Source organism: Pinus tabuliformis, chromosome 9, assembly GCF_031772625.1.
Source record: "Pinus tabuliformis cultivar Carrire ecotype Pingquan chromosome 9, CPIR1, whole genome shotgun sequence".
In the NCBI taxonomy this organism is placed as follows: domain Eukaryota; kingdom Viridiplantae; phylum Streptophyta; class Pinopsida; order Pinales; family Pinaceae; genus Pinus; species Pinus tabuliformis.
The window spans coordinates 528862861-528884415 of NC_142307.1; the positions used below are offsets into that span (position 1 = coordinate 528862861).

A 21555-nucleotide genomic window follows, 5' to 3' on the forward strand; every position below is an offset into this window, starting at 1 on the left:
AATTTGTGACTATGAAGGCCATGAATTGGGATTTTCTCCTTCTTGAGGAGCTTCTCTAGAGTCATTTTGAAGGTATTACAATTTTCTGGAGTCAAAATAATTCTGCCCTTTGGGAGATTTTGTTGAACACAAGGAGTTTTTTATTCTAATTACTTTTTCTCAGTCCAAGAGAAACATAAATAAATTGGCTTGTGATCTGATTTTAAGTCCCAAAGCTGATCTCCAATCAAAACTTCCTCCATTTTCTCACACAAACCATGTGAGCAAATTACATAATCTATTACACTTGCTCCATTATAAGTATTGCAAGTGACATTATCGGACTTTGCCCATCTAATCAAGCCATTACAAATGACTAAATCGAAGGCCCCACATAGAGTAAGCAATTGCTCACCAAAGAAATTGCAGCCCTTATCCTCTAAAATTCTTTCCTGCTGATGATTACTCTCTTTTGTAAGCCAAATTGGGTCGCAATCTTCTTTACAACAAAGAATGCTAGCTTGCTCACTTATAGTCCTAACATTGAAATCATCCACTATAAGGACTTCACCTAGCTGAGAATGTGTTGCAATTTTTAAGAAGAGTTTCAGTGTAAATCACATGGACGAAGGTTTTCTACATGTGATTTACGCTGAAACTCTTCTTAAAAATATTATGGATCACAGAAGCCTCAATTCAATAATGTGTTGCAATATCTGCTTTTAAGTTTGCAAAGGGATCTTTGTGGTCAAACACTCTACTTTTGTAGATTTTTGAAACTTGCACGCAAAATAACATGCTGCAATTCTGTTGTGATTTCCATTTTCTGAGATTTTAAACCAAATGAATTATTTATTTGACTCTTCTTTTTCTAACTGAATGAGATGACCTTCTTTTTCCCTCACTAATACCATGATACCCCCGAGTCCTTTGCCATTCCTCGTTGCTTTGTTCTACACTACCAGCTTCCAGTATCCTTCAAACAAAGGTGTCTTGCACCCTTCATGCTCATGTGTTTCTATGAGGCAAATTATGTCTCTATCTTCCGCAATAGGCCGTAACCCAGGTCCTCGTCTCCATGGGTAACCTTTGCAGTTCCAACAAACTAATCTTAAGGAAACCTGGGTATGACTTTATTGCTATTTATTTTGACATGCAAGACTCACAATTGAGTCTTTGTCCCTGCTTTCCCGTACTGACCTTGCTTCCTGATTTCCTGTTGAAGAGTTTGTTGCCTCTTCTTTATTACCATCTTGCTGCTATGTTTTGGAAGGAGGTCCAAATCGTGCTATCACAACTTTACCTTTATAAATCCATGTTCTCTTGCTGCCCTAACCTTTAACATTTCCTCCCTCCTTTCCTCTTGTTGTCGTACAATTAAATATTATTTTAGAAAAAAGTGAGAACCCCTCAAGAGATGCTTCTTACTTAGAACAATATATTTATCATGCAAGCTAGGCATGCTGAATTTTATGGGCCTGACCCTCTCACCGTTAAACTTACCCACCCTCCATGCTTGACATATTTGTCCTTTCCATAACAACTTGTCTTTCAAGAAATCCCTTGCAAGGTCAAGAGGACATTCATTTTTCCGATAGTCTTTCACCCCTTTAATAATTATGTTTGCCGCTCTATTTTATCTTTCCTTGCTTTCTCTATCTTGCACGTTGTCAACTCAAATGTTTGTTTCTCCTTCCCTATTAGCAGAATTGTTAATAACTTGAGCCCAAGTTTTGGAAACTTTTGTGGAATCTCCTTTCCTTTCTTCTTTTGCTTTCTCTTCATGGTTGTCTATTTGGGCATCCGCTTTCCCTTTATCTTGGGATGGTTTCGCATTCACCACCTTTGTACTTTCCACTACAGATTTATTTATGTTTTGCACATCCGCCTTCAAGCGTTGCCATTCCGTCTTCTCTATGAGGAGAGCTTCCTGTAGCAATGCCACTTGTTCTTTCAAAATTGTATTGCTTTCTGCTAAAGCCTTGTTCTCAACTCTTATTATATGAATTTTATGATCTCTTTCATGCTATTTAGCTTCTAAAACCTCCAACCTCTGTTTCACATTTAACAATTCTTTCACATAAAGATAAGATGACCAAGTGAAAGGTGTGGATGTGGGACTATAAAAGGCAAAATCATCAATGACTTTTCCTCTGGACTTGTTGTTGCCACATGTTTGCAGAGGGGACTTGTTTGAGTGCTTATTGCGAAGGGCCCGAGTACTTTCTATTTGAGAGCATTTTTTCCTTATTTGCTCCCATTTTAGACAAGTTAATCTTCATTTTAAAATGTCCCGACACTATTTACCATTGATCCAAATTCACTTCTCAACTTTGATAGATAAGATAATTTTCACTTGCCCTAAATCATTTATTTCCACAAGTTCTAAAATAACATCTACTTTCTTAACTACCACTTCCTCATTATAAATTACAATACTTTCTCTATTTTCTTTTTCCTCATGATGATAATACACGTATCTTATCATGTAACACTCTTTTTTTCTTTATTTCCATTACATTATACATTTTCACACCCATTTATTTCCTTTACATTGTACATTTTCCATATAGTTTTTGCACTTTTTAAAAACTTAGAATAAGTGATTGCACTTTCCAATTACAAAAACTCTAGAACCACTCCGATTACTTTCCTATTAAAATTTAAAATAGATTTTAAATTTATATTAAAGAATATGATTCCACTGTGTCAAAGTAATTTTTTAATATATACAATTTAATCATCCATTTTTCAGCTGCACTGACCACCCGAGCCCGACATAAATTGAATTAATTTTATTTCGTCTTCCATTTCGAGACCGACATAAATTGAATTAATTTTATTTCCTCTTCCATTTCATCAATATTTTTTCACTTAATTTCTTCCTGCACTGAAAGCAGCTCTGCAGCGCCCGCTCTACTTTTATTTTACACAGCGAATCGCATACTTGGAAACACTCCCGGAGTTCTAATCCAGTTCGCGAAAATCCTTCAACGATGAAGGCGGAGCTCAAATTTAACTCTGAACTCTTATTTGTTATTCGTCTGGACACCTCGGAAAGTGCAGTTTCGTCCGAGTAACTACAAACCATTCTCATCAGCCATAGTCGATCAGGTCGTTAGGGTTCCTCGGTGGCGATTCATAACTGAGAATGGCGCAGATTCCTAACCTGGACAATGCCCCGATAAATCTATCATCCCTGAGGTAAGTACTAATGCCAAATTGCATGAACTTTGTCAATACTTTGCCCCTCCATTTAAAATATTCAGAGTGTTAAATTGTTGGATTCGCGTATCCAGGGAGAAATCTCAGAAGGAACTCGTGCACATTCTGACAACAGTGAGTAAAATTGCTTTTTACGATTTGACTTAGCGTTCGATTCGAATTGCTGGCGTCCGAATCTTTTCAGTAATGGTGTACATCATCAGTCATAGATATCCACTTCCAGCATTGCAAATAGGATATACGCATTATAATGTAAATCTCTTTCACATTGCTCTTTTAATTGTCGCGAGTGCAGATTCGTGGTAGGAAGATGCTTTTTCTGGACCCGAAACTTAGCGGGCCGCTAGCGCTGATTGCTCAAACATCTCTTTTGAAGGTAAGGAGGGATATTGTCAGTGTTGTCTTCTTTTCATTCTGCTGCTATTCAGACAAACCAGTCTATCTGTAAACCAAAGACTCACGTTACTAGAAACGAGAAAGGGAATAGGCAACAGCACCAGGAATGGGGGGCGGCGGGGTTCGGGCCCCCCCTGCACTCTGCGGCCTGTGCACATAAGAGATAATTTAGTAAATCCAAATTCATCGAAGACCCAAAAGTTATCAATAACATGTAATTTTTCAATTCCATAAATTAGATGAATCAAATTACATTTGCAGTAAGCTGCCCCCGAAATTGGAATGATAAGGACTAAAGTGGAAGTCCGAAATATGAAAATGGACATCGAGATAGCTGTAATTCTGAATGCTGAAGCTGTAAACTAATGAGTTCTGCTTGGGAATAGCTTTTGCTGGCCACCATTAACAGTTCCCCACAAAAAAATCAGCGCAGTAAACTCCTTTTTTTCTCCTCATAAGAGGTAAATGACAAATTGAAACATGAGAGGGATTAAGTGTTTTTGGGTAGATATAATGGGTTTTGCAGTTGCACTCTAAGATATCCTGTTGGGTGTACACAGTGCTGTTTCTTTTATCTCTTTGTTATTATAAGTAATATTAACATTCCTGGTATCCCACGGAAGTAAGGTGGTGTGAAGAAGTCATTAGTTTCTATTTTCTCCACCTTATCATTCAGGAGTGTGTTCAGATTGATATTGTAACCACATTATGAAAGTCTCGGTGATAGTGACATTGCCAAGTCATTTGTGATGGTTTGTATTGACTCTGAAGAAGAGCAATTCAATTAAGCATTGGTCCTGCTTACTAATGGTGCTTGTGCAAAATTTTACAATAGGCCAAGGAGATTGTGTGCATCATTATTCATGACAGTAACACTCCTCAAGCTGAGACAAAAGATATACGCAAAACAAATATCCTCTAGAGAGAAGTTCTTATAGCTCTTGCAGTTTTCCATAGCACGAGCATGCTTCTGTTGCACCAGTCATATGCCTTGGCCCTTGACCAATAAGTGGAGCAAATGTGGGTAGAAGAAATGATTGAGGTGATTGCTGTATCCACTCTCTTTTATAGGAGTCAACAAGGTGGTTGTTGCTGGTCACAGTTACCATGAACTACAATCACGATGATTGAGGTGATTGTTGGCATCAACAGCCTTGTTTAGTTTTGTTCTCCCAATCAGGTTTCACTCATGCTGGTCACCCTTTTGAATTTGCCATATAATGTCCTATGAGATTGAAAGTGTCTCTTAACTGATAACTTGCTGTGCTTTGCTTTAACCTCATTGAAAGTCTTATTGCAAAAGTTATATGAATTGTAAGAAGTTTGACTGGTTTATGGATTTTTTTAAAAGAACTGCATGACCTAGAACTTATCTTTTGCAATTAAGCTTAGCTTAAACTTGCTGTTGGGCACTATCTTATAGCTATGTGTTTGTGGAATGCAGGAGCATGGGGTGGAAAACTTGCGCCATCTTTCGGCTGATCCTATTCAGACTGATTGTAAAAGTATAATGTACCTTGTTCGGCCTCAAGTTAATTTTATGAAGATGATTTCGTCACATATTCAGCACGATACTAAGCAAAATCTTCAAAGAGAATATAGTGTGATCTTTGTTCCACGCCGCACTATTGTTTGTGAGAAGGTGGGCCATTTCATCTTTCCTTTTGTTCTAATGGAGAGGTGTTATTACAAAAATTGAATTGTTTATTCCCAAGTTACATGACACAGATACAAGATACCCATGTTTGATATGAGGTATGTAGACCCCCTAAAACAGGATATATGTATACACAATTTACAATTTTTATAGAAATGAAATATAGTTAACAATGAGACAAAAGAATTACATCAAATGATTAGGGACTTAATAATAGAATTATAAATTCAATTTTAAATCATAGGTCGTACATATCAATATAGACGATCAAACCATAAAACTCGCTAGTCAGAAGTTCTAGAATCTATAGTATTCTATCCTGATTCCCTCTGTCAGACCAGGCAGTAACTCCTCAACCAAAAATTGATTCGTATGTTTATTCCTTCAGGTTGGCTTTATTATATACATGAGGGAGAGACTGTTCACTTCATCTCCCGATAACTGTTCACATTACTTATTTATTTATTTACATTATTTTCACCCAATCTTGATGATTAGGTGGCAACACCCTCATTAGGATCATCAATACCATCATCAAATGTGATCTTCTGCAAGACTAGTTCATTATCTAGAGCTTCTTTCCTTTGGCCGCGGATGTTGAAAATAGTAGCGAGAATGGTCCTTCTTTGACTTATGCCTTAGTCAAAGAGACCACAACCACTTTTTCCTTAGCATGCATGAGTTCCTAAAAGTTAGGGTGAGTAAATTAGGATAGTTCATGAAGCAGTTTGATTGATGCGCTGGAGTTGGAGGCTCGGTTTGTTATCTCCTAGTGGGATTTAGTTATGGGAATTGAGATGCGAAGAGCTGCAGTTCTAAATTGAAACTATATGAGTTACAAGAGTTAGTTTGACTTAAGTAACTCATAAATCACTATTTTGACTTCCAAAAATAAAACTTGCCAAATTTAGCCTATTTGATTTGCTTATAAGGAGGACGAAGGCACTCATTGTATCCTTGTTTTTGTGAGTACGAGTTGGTGTGACAAGGCAATAGAGAGCATAAGTTTGTGTGTAGAAGCTTGTGTGTGGGAAAGGCATATTAAGGAGAAACGTGTGCGCAGTTGATAGAGGAGAATTTCCGTGGGGTTTGTGCAAGGAAATAGGGAAGCAAGATTAGGGTTCTTGCAAGGTGTTTCAACCATTGTGTGACAGTTTATTTCTATTTCTATTCCGTTGCAAACAAGTAGAGAAATTTTGTGTCTTAATGAAAATAAACTAGTTTTCAGATTGTTCATTAGAGCTGTTGTAGAATTTCATGGATTTTCTTCATAGGATGTTAGGAGTATCCCTTGCTCCTACATCCCCCCCATGATAATGTAGCCAAACTCCTTGTTGGATCCAAAGGACTCTGATAGTGAGCTAGTGCCACTGTCACCCCCTTCGCCATCAATTATTAGACTCGAGCATTCTTGACATCATTCACCTCTAGCCTTGGACTTATTCACTTAGCCTTCTACATGATTAGGTTATATACATGTTTATGAAGTTGTCCTATTATTGTATCCTTTTTTACTTCATTTAATCCTAGATTTAGCTTTGGCATTTTCTAGGAGTTGTGTTTGCACTCCCACAGTATACTCATATCAGTTGTATCCTTCAGTCCCTTTGACCTATTTATGGTCATTCATTGGACATTAAAAAAATTAACTTACCTTATCTTATTATGATCCCAGTTGGCCAAGTCCAACTTATGCTTTTGATATCCATTCCATCATGGAATACATCCTACAGGTTTGTGCATCCCCTCAACTGCTATGCCCTTGCCTCGTATATAAGAGAAATGTTAGTGTGCACATTTCCCAGTGTCTCTACATTGGATTGCTTAAGATTTTTCTTCTTCAGAGTCTGATTCACTATGATTTATGTGGGTCAATGCCAACTCTTGCTTTCTATGCCAATTTCATCATGGAATACATCCCACATTTTTGTCCTTCCCCTCAACCACTTTCCCATATCTTTGACCTTTTCCTCAACAACTCTTTTCTTGCCTTGTGTATAAGAGAAAAGTTGGTTTGCACATACACCATTGTCTCTGCTTTTGGTTGCTTAAGGCTTTTCTTCTTTAGAGTTGGTTCATTAAGATTCTTGTGGGTTAATGTCAACTCCCGCTTTCTGTGACCATTTCATCATGGAATACATCCCACATCTTTGTCTTTTCCATCAACCACTTTCCCACATATTTGACCTTTTTTGCAACAACTCTTTCCTTGCCTTGTACATAAGACAAAAGTTGGTGTGCACATATATCAATGTCTCTCCTTTGGATTGCTTAAGCTTGTTTTGCTTCAAAATTTGCACATGCCTATTATATGTCCTTTAAAACCTCTTATAATAAGAGGGTGACATAACTTATGAGACGAGCCTCATAGTTATTTGTTGCAAAATAGTGTATTTATCTCTACGTGTTGTCCACCTAGTAGAGGACTTATTAAGCCCCCCTATCTTGATAATAACATAGCCTACAAATAAGCCTTTATCCAACTCGTTAGGGGTGGCTAATCCTTTGTGGTTATGGGGCACAGGGACTGGGTTTGATTCATGTTGATTGGGCTAAGTTAGAGAGAATCTAGACCCTCCTTTAGGGCATCATTCGATGCAAGTGGAGTGAAAATTTTTGAATCTAACACATTAGAAACCCCTATTGCAATTTCTGGTTTACTATCTCCTACTTGTTCTTTACATTAACAAGTTATTTAATAACATAAACATCGAAGTAAACACAATTGCAGCCTTCACAAGTATACAGATCAACAACTGAAATAAACTGAGACAACACAAGGGACACCGCTATTTTTGGACAATTGTCCTCGGAAAAACCCAATTTGGGAAAACCGATGCAACATATATGAGGGTTTTATTATTAAGCAAATTTCTGAATGCAACTAGGGTGCCAGAAATGGCTCACCCTTCATCGAATATCCACAGTAGTAGTACCTCTCTCCGGAAACAGATATTCCGCCAAATCAGCAACCGGATGATCAACCCCACCGTGACTTTGACTGTTCCTTGTTCTAGATAGCGAACGCTGCACCAAGCACTCTTCTGGAACTACGTCACCCTCTCTGGAACTGCGTCACCCTCTCCCGACTGATCTGCTCTCAGTTTGCCCCACAGAACCTCCTCAATGCAGCCTCTTTAGCCCAACGTTAGCCTCTACAGCCCTTTGCGCTGTCTGCGTCAGCCTCTGCGTCCTCTATGTTTGCCTCTACGACTTTTGCGTCCTTTGCACTAACCTCCTTAGCCTCTGCGTCCTCTGCGTCTGCCTCTACGACTTTTGCGTCCTTTGCGCTGGCCTCCTTAGCCTCTGCGTCAGCCCTCCTAGGCTCTATGTTGCCTCTTCTGGTACTTTGTTGCCTCTCTGATATGTATTCTTCAGCCTTGGATCAAAATCCCTTACTGAACTGCCCCTCACTGCAACTGATCTCTAACTTGATTTCCTTAGCAAATCCAGCCCCATAAAATCGAATTCTTGATCTCTCTTGGTGTGTTTCCAATGACCCTCAAGCTTGCTATTATACTTTTCCTGTTGATGATTAAACGACCGAGACTAAGTCCCTAATCAACGACTAAGATTAGGACTAGTCTGATGCTTGTTATTTAGAACTTTATCACCCATATTATATTAATACACATTAATATTTTAATTTTCTAAAGTTTAGACTTAGGAACTCATTAAAAGTATTAATTATTTTAATATCTCTTCATCAGGGTGGAATTTTTCCAAACGGGTCTTGGAGATCTCATGTGCGTTAGCCTCTCCACCAAATTTAATGGCTAGAGCACATTCGATGCGACCAAAAATCAACAAGTGGAGTTTTGGGCTCAACCTCTTCACGTTGAAGCCATCTTTTGACTAATCTAGTTGTTTCATAGAGTTAGGATTTTTGGAGACTTGGTTTTTAGGCGAGATATGTATCTCTATTGTGCACATTGGTCTTTGAAGGTCATTTCTTTGGTTAGTCCCCTACAGTGTTCTTGATGTTAGTTTCATGAGGTCTCTTGATTACTTTAGTTAGTGGCCATCTCTCAAAGCTATCTTCCCCCTTCCACTTACTCCCTTGACGTGTTAGGTCTCCTCCTGTCATCTAAGTAGGACTTGAAATGAACTAGTAGAGAAGACATTTATAGATAATGTATCTAGGTCATTTGGATTGTGCCTCTAGGGTTTGTGGGCCTAGCCTTTGACATTGAGGACTTTCTTGAACTGAGAGATGGTCTTATTGTTCAAGTTGAATATATAGATAGACATTGGATCCCCCTTTGTTAGTTTTGGGTGGGCTTGCACAGAGTTTGGATTTAGACAAATCATCACATCTCATGATTGGGTGGTGTTTGCTAGTAATGCCACTTATCAGAGCTAGAGAGAGAGAAGCATCTCATTTTTTGGTGTCCCATATACTATGAGATCAAAGGGAGATCCTAATGCCTATTTTGAGACTTGGGAGCGCCCTTTCCACTTCTTTGCTACCTCCATCAAATATATCTTACCTTCTGCACAAGGGAAGTATCTGGACACAAATTTTAGTTTTTACTTGTCCCATCCTAGCCAAAGGTCTTCTTAGGGATCATTTTTAGGTCGTCTCCCTATTAAGTACTCCCTTTACTGTTGAAATATGTAACTAGGTTCGGTCTTCATAATGACATATGTAATCATGATTTTATGTAATGAGAAAAATAAATTTGTTATTGTTTTCTTGAGGCATGGGTTTCATGCTCAAGAGAAATTTATTTTTATAGGTCAAAGCTCCCATTGAGAGCTTCTAGGGCTTATGAGTCATTGTCATATATGGAAGACCCTTCTTGGGCATGTTACATATTGTAAGAAAATTATTTAAGTCAAAGTCAAGTAAATTAACCCTCCAAGACCTTGTCAAATGCTAAATGATCAAGTCGGCCTACAAAGGAGCAATTAACCTCTCTAGAAGATGATGTCGACCTATTTTGAGGACTCAAGAAGGACTATATAAAGGCAAGCTCGACCTCACTCAAGACACACTCACTCAAGCATCATCAAGTGTTCGATCAAGAAGAAGAAAGGAGCCTAACACCTAGCGAAGGAAGGAGAAAGAAGAGCGAAGTAATTTCTGATCTGTTTTGGGCTAGAAATATCTCACACGTGCAAAGAGAATTAGGGCTCTCACTGTTGCAGGAAGATTGAAAATTACAGTCACCATAGAAGTCCGAACTTGGGTGGCAAAGGAATCATCTTGAAGGCCAAATAATTGAAGAAGAAGTATCTCACCAAGCGAAGAAGAAAGGAGGATGATTTCTCCATGATCTTGCCCACACGTACGACCTAGGGTTTTTGCAGTTAGGCCAAATTACAGTCAAGAAGTTGCAGGTCCGAAAAAGGAGGTCGAAGGAGAAGCTTCTGCTACAAAAAGGCTAGTTTGATTGAGGTTGACTTTGTGGAAGGAGAACTCATTAAGGAAAGGCATTGACTTGGTCTTGGAGGGGTTATTGGTCAAGGGTCTAGGTCTTGGAATTCGTCAATTGAAGATTCTATAAGAAGAATAATTCTGTGGGTTTTCCTCTCAAGATTGGAGAGGTTTTGGCCCTGACCGATCACCTATATCTTGTGTCCTTTGTGTTATTTATGTTTTGGTAGCTGTTTGATGATAAAGAATACTAATAATAACTAAAGAAAAAGAAGAAGTCAATCAAGTAAACTAAAAATACATCACAAGCAATTATCAAGCAAAGAGAAATCATCTATCTCACTGCCCTAATTTCTCAACATGGTATCGGAGCTAAGGTGACAAGCCAAGGAAAGGTAGCTTAATAAAGGACACTCAAGGACCGAAGTTCTAGAAGATTATCAAGGGCATCAAATCATCAAGAAGGTCTACTTATCTCTAAAGCAATTCAAGGACTAGGATCACATAATCATCTTGAAAAAAGTCACCAAACAAGATCCCAAAAACCCTAGATCGTTCAAAGAAGGATTCTACACTTGAAAGCATTCTTGGGAACCTCGCTCATCATCACTTCGAAGAAGGAGACCTCAAAGACCCTATCTCTATTCAAAGAAAGAACTCTAAATCGAAGCATCTTGAAGACTACCTATCCAAGGAAAGCAAGATCAAGGATGTTGTCATCATCATCAAGGATTCAAGGTGATCTCCCTCCCTTTGGGTTAAGGATCACTTTTGGGAGAAAACATCTTCTTCAAGAAGAAATCTTCTATTACCATATCATTATCAAACTCAAGAAGGCAACATATTGAAGTTATTGTTCAAGGAGTATCTTCTCAAGTAAGTGTCTTTATGTCCACATCTGAATCTATCAAAATATCTTTTTGCAAGGAGAGAAACAAGTTGGTTGGGTCATCAAACTTTCTTGCAAGGAGGAAGAGGACTAATTTGATCCTCATAGAAAATGAAGTTGTGGAACATGTTAAGGGCTCAATCACTAAACCTCCAAAGCAAGAAGTTCAAGCACTTGCAAAGTACATGAAAGGGAAGTAAGTGCTCAAAGGAATCTATCAAGGATCCCCTCATTCCGTATGTGTCAAAATTAGAAACATCAAAAGAAATATATGACAAACTTGTAGAATTGTTCTCTGTAAGCACTGCAGGAGAAGTGATCTTGTTAAGGCAAGAACTCTACAAGATGAATATATCAAAAGAAGAAGGAATAGTCTCATACTTTATGAGGGTGTCAGAAATAAGAGACGAACTCCAAGAGTTGGGAGGAATAATGTCTGACAAGGAAATGACTACAATAGTGCTTAATGCACTACCAGAGGAATGGGGCAACTTCACATCAATCATCTATGGGAAGAAGGAAGCTACTCCATTCAATGAACTATGGTCATTGTGCAAAATTGAAGAAACCAGGCTGAAGGCAAAAATCGATGTAGGATCAAGCGAGCAAGCTCAAGCATTTGCTGCCATGGCTAGAAGAAAAGGGAAGTTTGGGAAGCTTGGTCCTCAGAAAAAGAAGAAGAACATGTCGAAGGTTCAATGCTATGGCTGTCATGAATATGGGCACTATAAGAGAGATTGTCCAAAGCTCAAGAAGGACAACAACAAAAGAGGAAGGGAAGAAGCCCATATCACTGAAGAAGGAGAAGAAACTGAAAAGAAGAAATCTGAGGAGGAATTAAAAGATCTCTATTATGATTGAGATAGTTTTCCTCACCTAGTTCTTTTCAAGTTTTTGTTTCAAGTTTTCTCTTGTAAAGTATAACTATCATGGTAGGAATCATTAGAAGCATGATAGGATGCATCATGTTAGGAGATGACATCATAGAAGCATATGATTGAAAGTAAGAGCTCATGACATCATCATAAAGAAGCATGAAAGATAACTGAAATAGAAGTGTATAGCAATCACCTATAGAAGGATGTAGCTCTTGGTAACTTGATTAGAAGCATAAGTAATACTTATGAGAAGAAGAAAGTCATCTAGTATAAAGCTTATCATACATTATTCAAAAGCATTTGCAGGATGAGGATGATCGAGATCCTCTGTTGGAATCTTCATTGGAAGGTTCACTTACTGGAAGAAGCAAGTGTCTCGTCGAGAATTCAACCTTGTATGGGATTCATGGGATGATGGTATGATGTCAAAAGAAGTGAAGTAGTTCAAGGTGATTGAAGTTCTTTCAATGAAGGAAGCTGCCGAAGGACACATGTGAGCCATAGCTTCCTTTGTTGCTGACGTCATGCCTAGTTTAGGCTCCAAATGCCATGCCAAAGTGCAATGAGGTATCCAAATGTGTGTAGATGCCTATATGTTGCAAAATTTGATGGTTGGCCCTCAAATTCACCTCAGTAACTCCTGTGGGGTCCCAAAATCTAGTTGGGGTGCCATAAAGTGGTCTCCATGGGTCTCCATTTGCCAAATAGGGCCTCCTTCTCTCCAATGTTAGGGTTTGCTTTGGTGTAACAAGCCCTTCCTAGTCTCTCAGTGTGAGACCATCCTCATCTGAGCTTTGAATCAACTCCTGCCCATCAAGTTGTGTTAAAGCCAACTTGGGGACATGCTGGGTCCAGTGGTGTCATCTTGAAGAATTCTCAAATTTGGGTCAAATTCAACTAATGTCTTGGGTCCTGGAGGTGCTCTAGGACATGGGTCGTCTGATAGTGTTGCTAGAAGGCTCCATACTCTCAACACTTCACTTGTTTGGGCCAATGTACTCCTTTGAAGGGCATGTTGGTTGTCTGGCCTTCTTGCTTGATCGGTGGTTGTTGGAGTGGGCACCACTGACTTGTTGGTTGTCTGGCCTTCTTGCTTGATCGTTGGTGCGGCTTGATCAGATCGGATCGTTGGTGCGGCTTGATCGGATCGTTGGTGCGGCTTGATCGGATTGTTGGTGCGGCTTGATCGGATCGGATCGTTGGTGCGGCTTGATCGGATCGGATCGTTGGTGCGGCTTGATCGGATCGGATCAAGTCTGATAAGTCTGCTGGATTTTGAATGAAATCTAAAATTCTACTTTCTCCATATGAAATCCAATGAGGCTGGAACCACTTTCAAACATTACCATGAATAGCATATCAATACTAGGGCCTAGACTTGATCATTAAGCTGCCCCACTAAAAAATTATTTGTTTCTTTAAAAAAAAATCCATTTCAAACATTTAGCATCCCTTATAAAACTGTGCTGCCCCAACCCTCGGCGATAAATTGGGAAAAAATCATGATTTTTTCGAAAAAATTACGAATTTTTTTTATTTATTATTATTATTATTATTATTATTATTATATATATATATATATATATTTTTTTTTTTTTTCCGAAATTATCGAGTATAAAAAAAATCTGCGATTATTACCCACGATAATATCGGCTTCGGGAAAAAATCGCGATAAAACGATAATGATTTTCACAACACTAGGCTACATAGACCATTATATTAAATCAAAGTGTGATTTGATTCAAATAAACATAAGGGTATTTGATTCAATAAACATAAGGGTATTTATTAAAGTGCCTTGAGTAAGTCAAAGGATACGAAATGTGTTTTTGAGGTAATTCTTAAAGAATATTATAAAATATATATATATTTTTTGAGGAAAAAGAGAGGACAAGGAAAAGTTATATATATATATATATATAATGAGAAATGAAGAAAAGTCCAAGTCAAAACATAAAAGGAGAATTTTTAAAGGATTCGATACAAAGGTCCAAGGATATTCAAATTTTATTCAAGGTACTTTTTTTTTAAAGAAAAAAAAAGTGATTAAAATAAAAAAAATAAAAAAGGGGTTATCTTTTAAGACTCTAAGTTCACTTCGATAAACACAAATGGAGTCAAATTTGGAATTGAAGGAAGGAAGATTTTCGAGAACTTCACGTAATTATGCTTTAGTGTTATTTAGGATTAAAGGGTCTAGTGCGGGAAAAGATGTCACGATTGCTATCTCACCTGCCGAAGATAAAAATTACATAACCCTAAAATCGCAAACCAATCAGTTATTCTAGAGTCAAATATAATCGAAAAATTAGACTGCTTTGGCAACAAAAAAATGACATAACCAATTTACAGTTAAACATTGAGGATTGTACATTTATATCGCAATTCTCAGTTCAAACGCTAAGGAGCAATCAAGGTGACATTATTTTGGGTTCACCCTGGATGGAAACTCTAGAATCCTTCATCTTAAATATGACAAATTAACATTTTCCTACAGGAAGAAGAAAATAACACTCCAGGATGTTACACTGAAGCCAAATTCAGTAACACCAGAAAACATACAAGATATTTCAAAATGATTTTTCAAGAAGGTAAAAAAGTACTACAAAGTATGCAAAGAGAAGTTGATAGGATCGACACTAATAAAAATGAAGAAGTTTCTCGGCTTAAAGACCATAGCAAAAAATTATTAACACAAATCAAAAAGCTTAAGAAGGACAAGAAGTCATTAAAAGACAAGTTAGAACAACTTACACTAGAAGTATCAAAGTCTCTTGTCGTAACAGTCCAGGTTGAAGATAAGGGAATAGATACTGATCCGGTGAATGTCACAAATCAAGAAGAAGACAAGCACGTTGAAGAAAATTCAAAATACACATTTAGATGTTGCAGTTCAGACCAATGTTTTTAAAACTGGAACCGGTGACTGGACCGGTCCACCTAATGAACCGGTTTACTGACCGGAACTGGTCTAACCGGGACTGGTTTGGTCTAAACGAACCGGTTTTAAAAAAATACATTAAATAAGTAATTTTTAATGAAACAAAACTATTTTTAAGATGTAAAACCATGATTCCAAGCCAGTAGAGACAAAATATGCAAAGTTTGCTCATTTATATACCATGTAAAGGTGAATATATCAAAATGGCACCGAGTGCAATACATATCATCGACAAAATAGCAAAATACATAAGAAATGAGGCTCTAAATGGCCTATAAAGTCCAAAAACAATGTTGCAAGCTATGAGGCCATTGGCCTACTACAAGTCTACGATGTACACATGATCAATCATCAAGTTCATCACCACTACTAGACATAGGATCATCATCAGGAGCTACATAGACATCATCTGGTTCAGAGGCTGAGCATGCCTCAGCCTGATCTGCAACCTCAGTATCAATGCCACCAATGACAATAGAAGTGGACCTAATGGAAGCACGAGTTTGTCGACCTGCATGACTAGTGCCTTCCATTGGTTCTTTGCCTTTCCTTGATGCCGCTACTGATCCTGGTTCTGATGCCACCACATAATCTGCTTCATCCCCTGCTAAAGCCATGTCGATATCAAAATCAGCCTCAAGCACAGGTTCTTTAGTCTCCTCCACCCACTTTGATGTTGGATCAATATCGTCCAACACAATGGGATCTAGATCAAGATTTTTGCTCATCATTTGGAGCTCCGATTGCATTTATTGTTTACCCCCAAACCATGAAATCCTGAAAACCATTAAGTATGCTGAATTCTGAGTGAAATCTAAAATTCTAGTTTCTCCATATGAAATCCAATGAGGTCGAAACCACTCTCAAACATCCTGAGTCATTTCATGGTAATGTTAAAAATTTAAGTAAAAGGATGAACATTGTTAGGGTTGAAACACCCTTAGTTTCCCCCCAAAACCCCTAAAACACAGTAAAAAATATGCTTTTTTAACTTTTTGGTGGGCATGCCTAAAACCGGCCTGTTCCGTCCTAAACCGGCCGGTTTTCACCGGTTAGGGCAAAAAATGGTGAAATGGCCTTTCCAACCGGGTTTTTTGGCCGGTTTAGACCGGCGGCCTTGCTAACTGGCCGGTTAGACCGGTAATCGGTTTTTAAAAACGGTTTTGAAAACATTGGTTCAGACGATGAACATCCCAAGTGAAGGCTCTGTAACCAACTCAACAACATCCTTACCAGATGAAAATAAAAAATTTGCCACACACCTAATAAGGGAAAGTCACACCAAAAAAGTTCCCTATTGACATTTGAATCACGAGTAGACAATTCAATCAAGCTACGTGTTTGTACCATTCGGAACAGAGACAAGGAACTTATGTTCCGAAGAATATTGAAGTGCGCACAACTTAATCCAGTGATAACAGTTCATCACAAGTTTCCAGTAATCAAAATATTTTGCAAAAGATTAATTTAGGATGGTCAGATCCTTCCTCCGTGCGACAATTTTATGTATTATTCCAAAGATCATATCAACTTGTATCAATGAAGATGACAGTTCTGAGGCAAGAAGACATTCGAAACATAAAAAGAGGTCAAGCCTTTTCATCAGCAAGCTTTGAGGACAAAGCTTTTTGAAGGGGAAGACAATGTTATGAACATAATTTATGTAAAAGTAATAAATATAGATAATAAATAATAATCATAATAATATGTAATTAAATAATAATTAGTTAAACAAAGAGGCATGTCTCTACAGACATAACTGTTCGTGAAAGGGTACTTACCTAGCTATATATATGGGACCCTCACTCCCAATTGTATCATCATTCTTATTCATACATTTTTAATATATATATTCTTGTATCCTCAATGGATATCTGCATATTCCAAGCCTTCTGGAGTGTTTAACTTGAAGAATGAACTGTGTTCGTTCCGTATAAGCACTTGATTGCAAAATGATCAAAGTACCTTTTGAGTGGCAGCACACCTTCGTCCAATTGTTGATAATGGATGGGTGAGAGGTACATGGCTGATGCAAGTGGCGGAGTCACATGTCATATCATCATCCAATGGTGGCTGTGGCTGACTGGCTGGCTGTCAAATGTAGGAGAAAAATTTCCTGTCATGGGGTTACCCAATTCGGTGGGTAACAGGCTAGCAGTGAGAAGAGTGTTGGTGAGGTGACAATTGTCCCCCTCTTAATTATACAGAAGCTCACACTTGAGTTTTAGGATGTTCTTTCGAGAAGTTTGAGATTTTGCTGTAACCATACCTAGGCATTTTATTATGTTGATTTAATTGCTTCTAATATGTATTTTTTCATACAAATTTGAAATAAACTTAGTTTTTCTTTCTAATGAATGCTATTGCTTATATTTGGCTTTTTCTTTATATACAGTAATTCTTTATTTGCTTGATTGATTGAACTGAAGTTTGTCTTTTCTATTTTTGTTCTACATAAGTGATGACAGGTTTTTTATTCTGAGAATGACTAGCCAATTTTTTTTTTTCCACGGAAAAAAATCAGACTTTCTATATATATTAGAGAGTCTCATAGCATATGCATTGCATTACAAATCAACTCCCGATCTCCTTCAGGTGAGGGAGAAAAGCAGTCACGGCTTCCTTGGGTACCCATAAGCATCCCTAAGGCTGCCAAAGCAGAAAAACTTCTTCTCAAAAAGAGGGCACTTCCAGTCTTTCAAATCTCCCGGCATATCACCGAAACAGAGATAAGAGAAAAAGACAGAAGCATGCCTTCATCATCTGAAGAAACAACAGACATATCAAAATGTATATTCCTGTAGAGACCGGCAGTAGGCACTATTCCGGTCTCAAAGTTACTTGAAAAAACAACACAGAAAAAGTTTTTTGTGAAAACTGTGTCAACAGGCCTCCTCATATGAGGAAAACAGCCCTCAGAAAAGTAAACATAAATGAGATAGTCCATAGTTTTGGTAGAGAGACATAACAGATTATATGTAGTTCGAAATAAAACTAAAATAACAGCAGCAGCATGATATTAAGTAGAACATCAAAGCAGAACAATGTCATCCGAAGACTGGCTGGTCAATAGGATTGATCACCCCCTTGTCCATCTCTGTTACTGACCAGGTCCCCAAATCTTGTTGTACACCTGTTTTAGATAAGTTATCTGCCTCCTGGTTTCTTTCCCTGTAGATGTGGCAAACAATGATTTCATTAAAAAAGCTTTTGATATGCAAAATCTCATTAAGCAAAGGAAGCAAAATATAATTTCTGCAATGTTGAGTCCTGTTGAACCAATTCACAACATTCTTTGAGTCACCAAAAATCTGAACCTGTCTCAACTGTTTCAAGGAAAGCCAACAAAGAAGGTGATGTAAAGCCTTGAGCTCAGCAAAATTATTAGTCCCCTGCCCAAGGCCAATTGAGGCACGAAAAGATTTTTCAGGAGTAATATGAATGACCAAACCTGCTCCGCACCGTCCATTTAAGTCTGCAGCCCCATCAAAGTAGGCCCATGGAACAAATTCCCTAATAAATTCAGTCTGAATAGAGCGGTGGATGGAATGTCCAGATGAGGATGGGATGCTGTCGTATATTGCTGCCCCTTCCACAGCCAGTTTTCCAATAGGGAAGGGAAGATCTTTGAAAATTACTTGGTTCCTTGCTAGCCAAGTGCCCCAGGCTATCAGGAGAGGGATGGAGCAGACTTTGTCATCAGAGGCCTCCTGCCACCACCGGAACCATGCTTGCTGGATACTGTCTCCTTCCCACCTGAGGGGAGAATTCATGAGTCTCAAGGATTCAGCCCAAAGGCTGACATTGAAAGGGCATGTGAGAAATAAATGCGTTGTTGATTCCTCATTTGCTTTGCAAAGAGAGCACCATCTCGGGCCTATTTTCCCCCTTTTCTGCAAGAAATCCCATGTTGGCACTTTTTTCTGAAGGATGCACCAGAAGAAAAGTCTGGTTTTTGCAGGGCATTTCAACTTCCAGAGAAGTTTTGACCACCATGCAGGGTCTTCCCAACCTTGTTGGGACATCAACCATTTGTAGCCCGTCTTAGGTGAGTAGCTTCCTGTCTGTGCATGGACCCAAACTAGCTCATCCCTTGCTTCTGAAATCCGGACAGAGGAGTTTTGGAGGTCTAAGACAAAAAGGCTCCATTCCTCCCATCTCTCATCCAAATGAAGGTCAGCTTCTGTCAACCACCCTTGTCTCCAAATGGTAGTAGTCCTAGGATTGGCCACCTGATTCAGAAAAAGATATCCCCGTTCAGTTAAAAATAATTTCAGATCATGAGATAAGGCATATCTTTCCGAGCACCCAGCCCAGGGATCACATCCAACCCTCACCCGAGTACCATCCCCCACTTTCCATGCAAGTCCTTGTTCAATAGTGTGAGCCAAAGCAACTACTGCCTTCCAGACCACCGAGGCATTTTTGGAGGACTTTACAGGATTGCGGACCCATTCCATTGCAGTGGCCGGAGCTATGTACTTTCTTTTTGTAACAGTGGACCAAAGAGAATCGGTCGATATAAGTCTCCATGCCAGCTTGGCTGCTAAGGATTTTGAAAAAAAAGACAAATGCTTAATTCCCCATCCTCCCCATTCTTTCGGTCTCGAAATCTTATCCCATGCAACCCAGGGAGTCACATGTTCTACTTTAGATCCGGCCCATAAGAATCTGCTACACAGTTTGTCTATGGAAGCTAGTATACCTTTAGGTATCCACATGAGACTGGCCTAGTAAACAGGAATTGCCATCAGAACTGTCTTTATTAGGACCAGCCTCCCTGCTCGAGACAACCATTTATGACTCCACAAATTTAGTTTCTTTTCTATTTTTATCAGGAGCCATTTCCAATCCTGTACCCGGTAAGTATCAGGTTTCAACAGGAAGCCCAAGTATTTAAAGCTTTCCTGCAGAGATTTGATTTCAAATGGAAGAAGAGCCCCTACTCTGCCACTTTCCTCCAAAGACATACTCGATATTGTAAGGGTCGATTTTTGCTCATTGATTTTAAGACCTGTAGCTTTAAGAAAAAGGTCCAGGATGCTCTTTAGAGCTCTACAGTCGTCCACACTTCCATTGCTGAATAGAATGATGTCATCTACAAAGAGCAGATGGGTTACCCACAAATTAACAACCACTTCAATTCCTTGGAGCTCTCCTTGTCTTTTTGCCCTACTAATCATCAGACTCATCCCCTCTGCGGCCAACAAGAAAAGAAGGGGGGACAAAGGGCATCCTTGTCGCAGCCCTCTCTCCGGATTGAAAAAATTTGAAGCTGCTCCGTTGATTAATAAGGAGATAGAGGATGAAGTAATGCAGCTCATAATCCACCTTACAAAATCGAATCTGAAACCAAGGTGAGTCAACAGAAGGCGCAAGTACATCCAACTTATTCTGTCGTAGGCCTTTGATAAATCAATTTTAACAATTGCCCCTTTCTTTCCATTCCTCTTTAAACTATGCAGGGTTTCTTGAGCAATTTCATGTCTTCCATCTAGGAAACCAAACTGCTCTGGAGAGATGTGCCTAGATAAGAAGGGTTTCATCCTGGAAGCAATGATTTTAGCAATAATTTTATAGACACAGGTGCATAGGGAAATAGGCCGAAAGTCATCGAAAGAGGTTGGCTGATCAGATTTGGGGATTAGAGCCAGAAAGGTTGAGTTGAAGGGTTGATAGATAGATCCAGAGGATCTCGATTCATCCACAACTGCAGCCAGATCATCCCCCAGGAATTCAAAGAAATGAAGGAAAAATTCCACTGTCCACCCATCTGGCCCAGGACTCTTGTCCTTCTGCATATCCTTGAGAATGTCCTCCACTTCCTGTTTAGAGACAACTTCCATAATAGAGTCATTGTCTTCTTCCTCAACATATCTTGGAAAGAATTGAGCAACTCTGATGACCTCCGCTATGGATACTTCCTCCGGGGCTTTGAAAAGATTCTTAAAGTGGTTTACACCTAGAGAAGCCAGTTCTTCAAAGGATTTTGCCATTTCCCCGTCCTCTTTTTTCAATTCCCAAATTGTATTAGCAATCTTTTTGCCCTTTGCATAATTCTGGAAAAACTTAGAGTTTTCGTCTCCCGCTTGCAGCCAAATGGCTCTGCTTTTCAATCTCCAGCTTTCTTCCCTTAACTGGAGAAGTTTTTGCCGAGATGCTTCCAACTCTTTAATTCTGTTTCTTGAATCCAAGGACTCATAACCAGAT

At 38.8% G+C, this 21555-nt stretch overlaps 1 protein-coding gene across 2 annotated transcripts in view; it reads left to right on the plus strand.

Annotated features, from left to right (window-relative positions):
* The first annotated feature begins 2810 nt into the window (after positions 1 to 2810).
* The window catches only part of ATVPS33 (Sec1/munc18-like (SM) proteins superfamily), a 457978-nt gene continuing 439233 nt past the window's right edge, over positions 2811 to 21555 (plus strand). Inside the window, exons 1-4 of one of the 2 annotated variants that reach the window (XR_016263097.1) lie at positions 2811 to 3183; positions 3279 to 3318; positions 3500 to 3580; positions 5045 to 5242. Coding sequence is in view for 1 of the 2 variants with exons in the window: in XM_089441389.1 (XP_089297515.1) it covers positions 3131 to 3183; positions 3279 to 3318; positions 3500 to 3580; positions 5045 to 5242 (372 nt within the window). In the remaining variant the exon portion in view is untranslated. The remainder of the gene's footprint in view (positions 3184 to 3278; positions 3319 to 3499; positions 3581 to 5044; positions 5243 to 21555) is intronic. The other variant, XM_089441389.1, reaches the window with a different exon arrangement.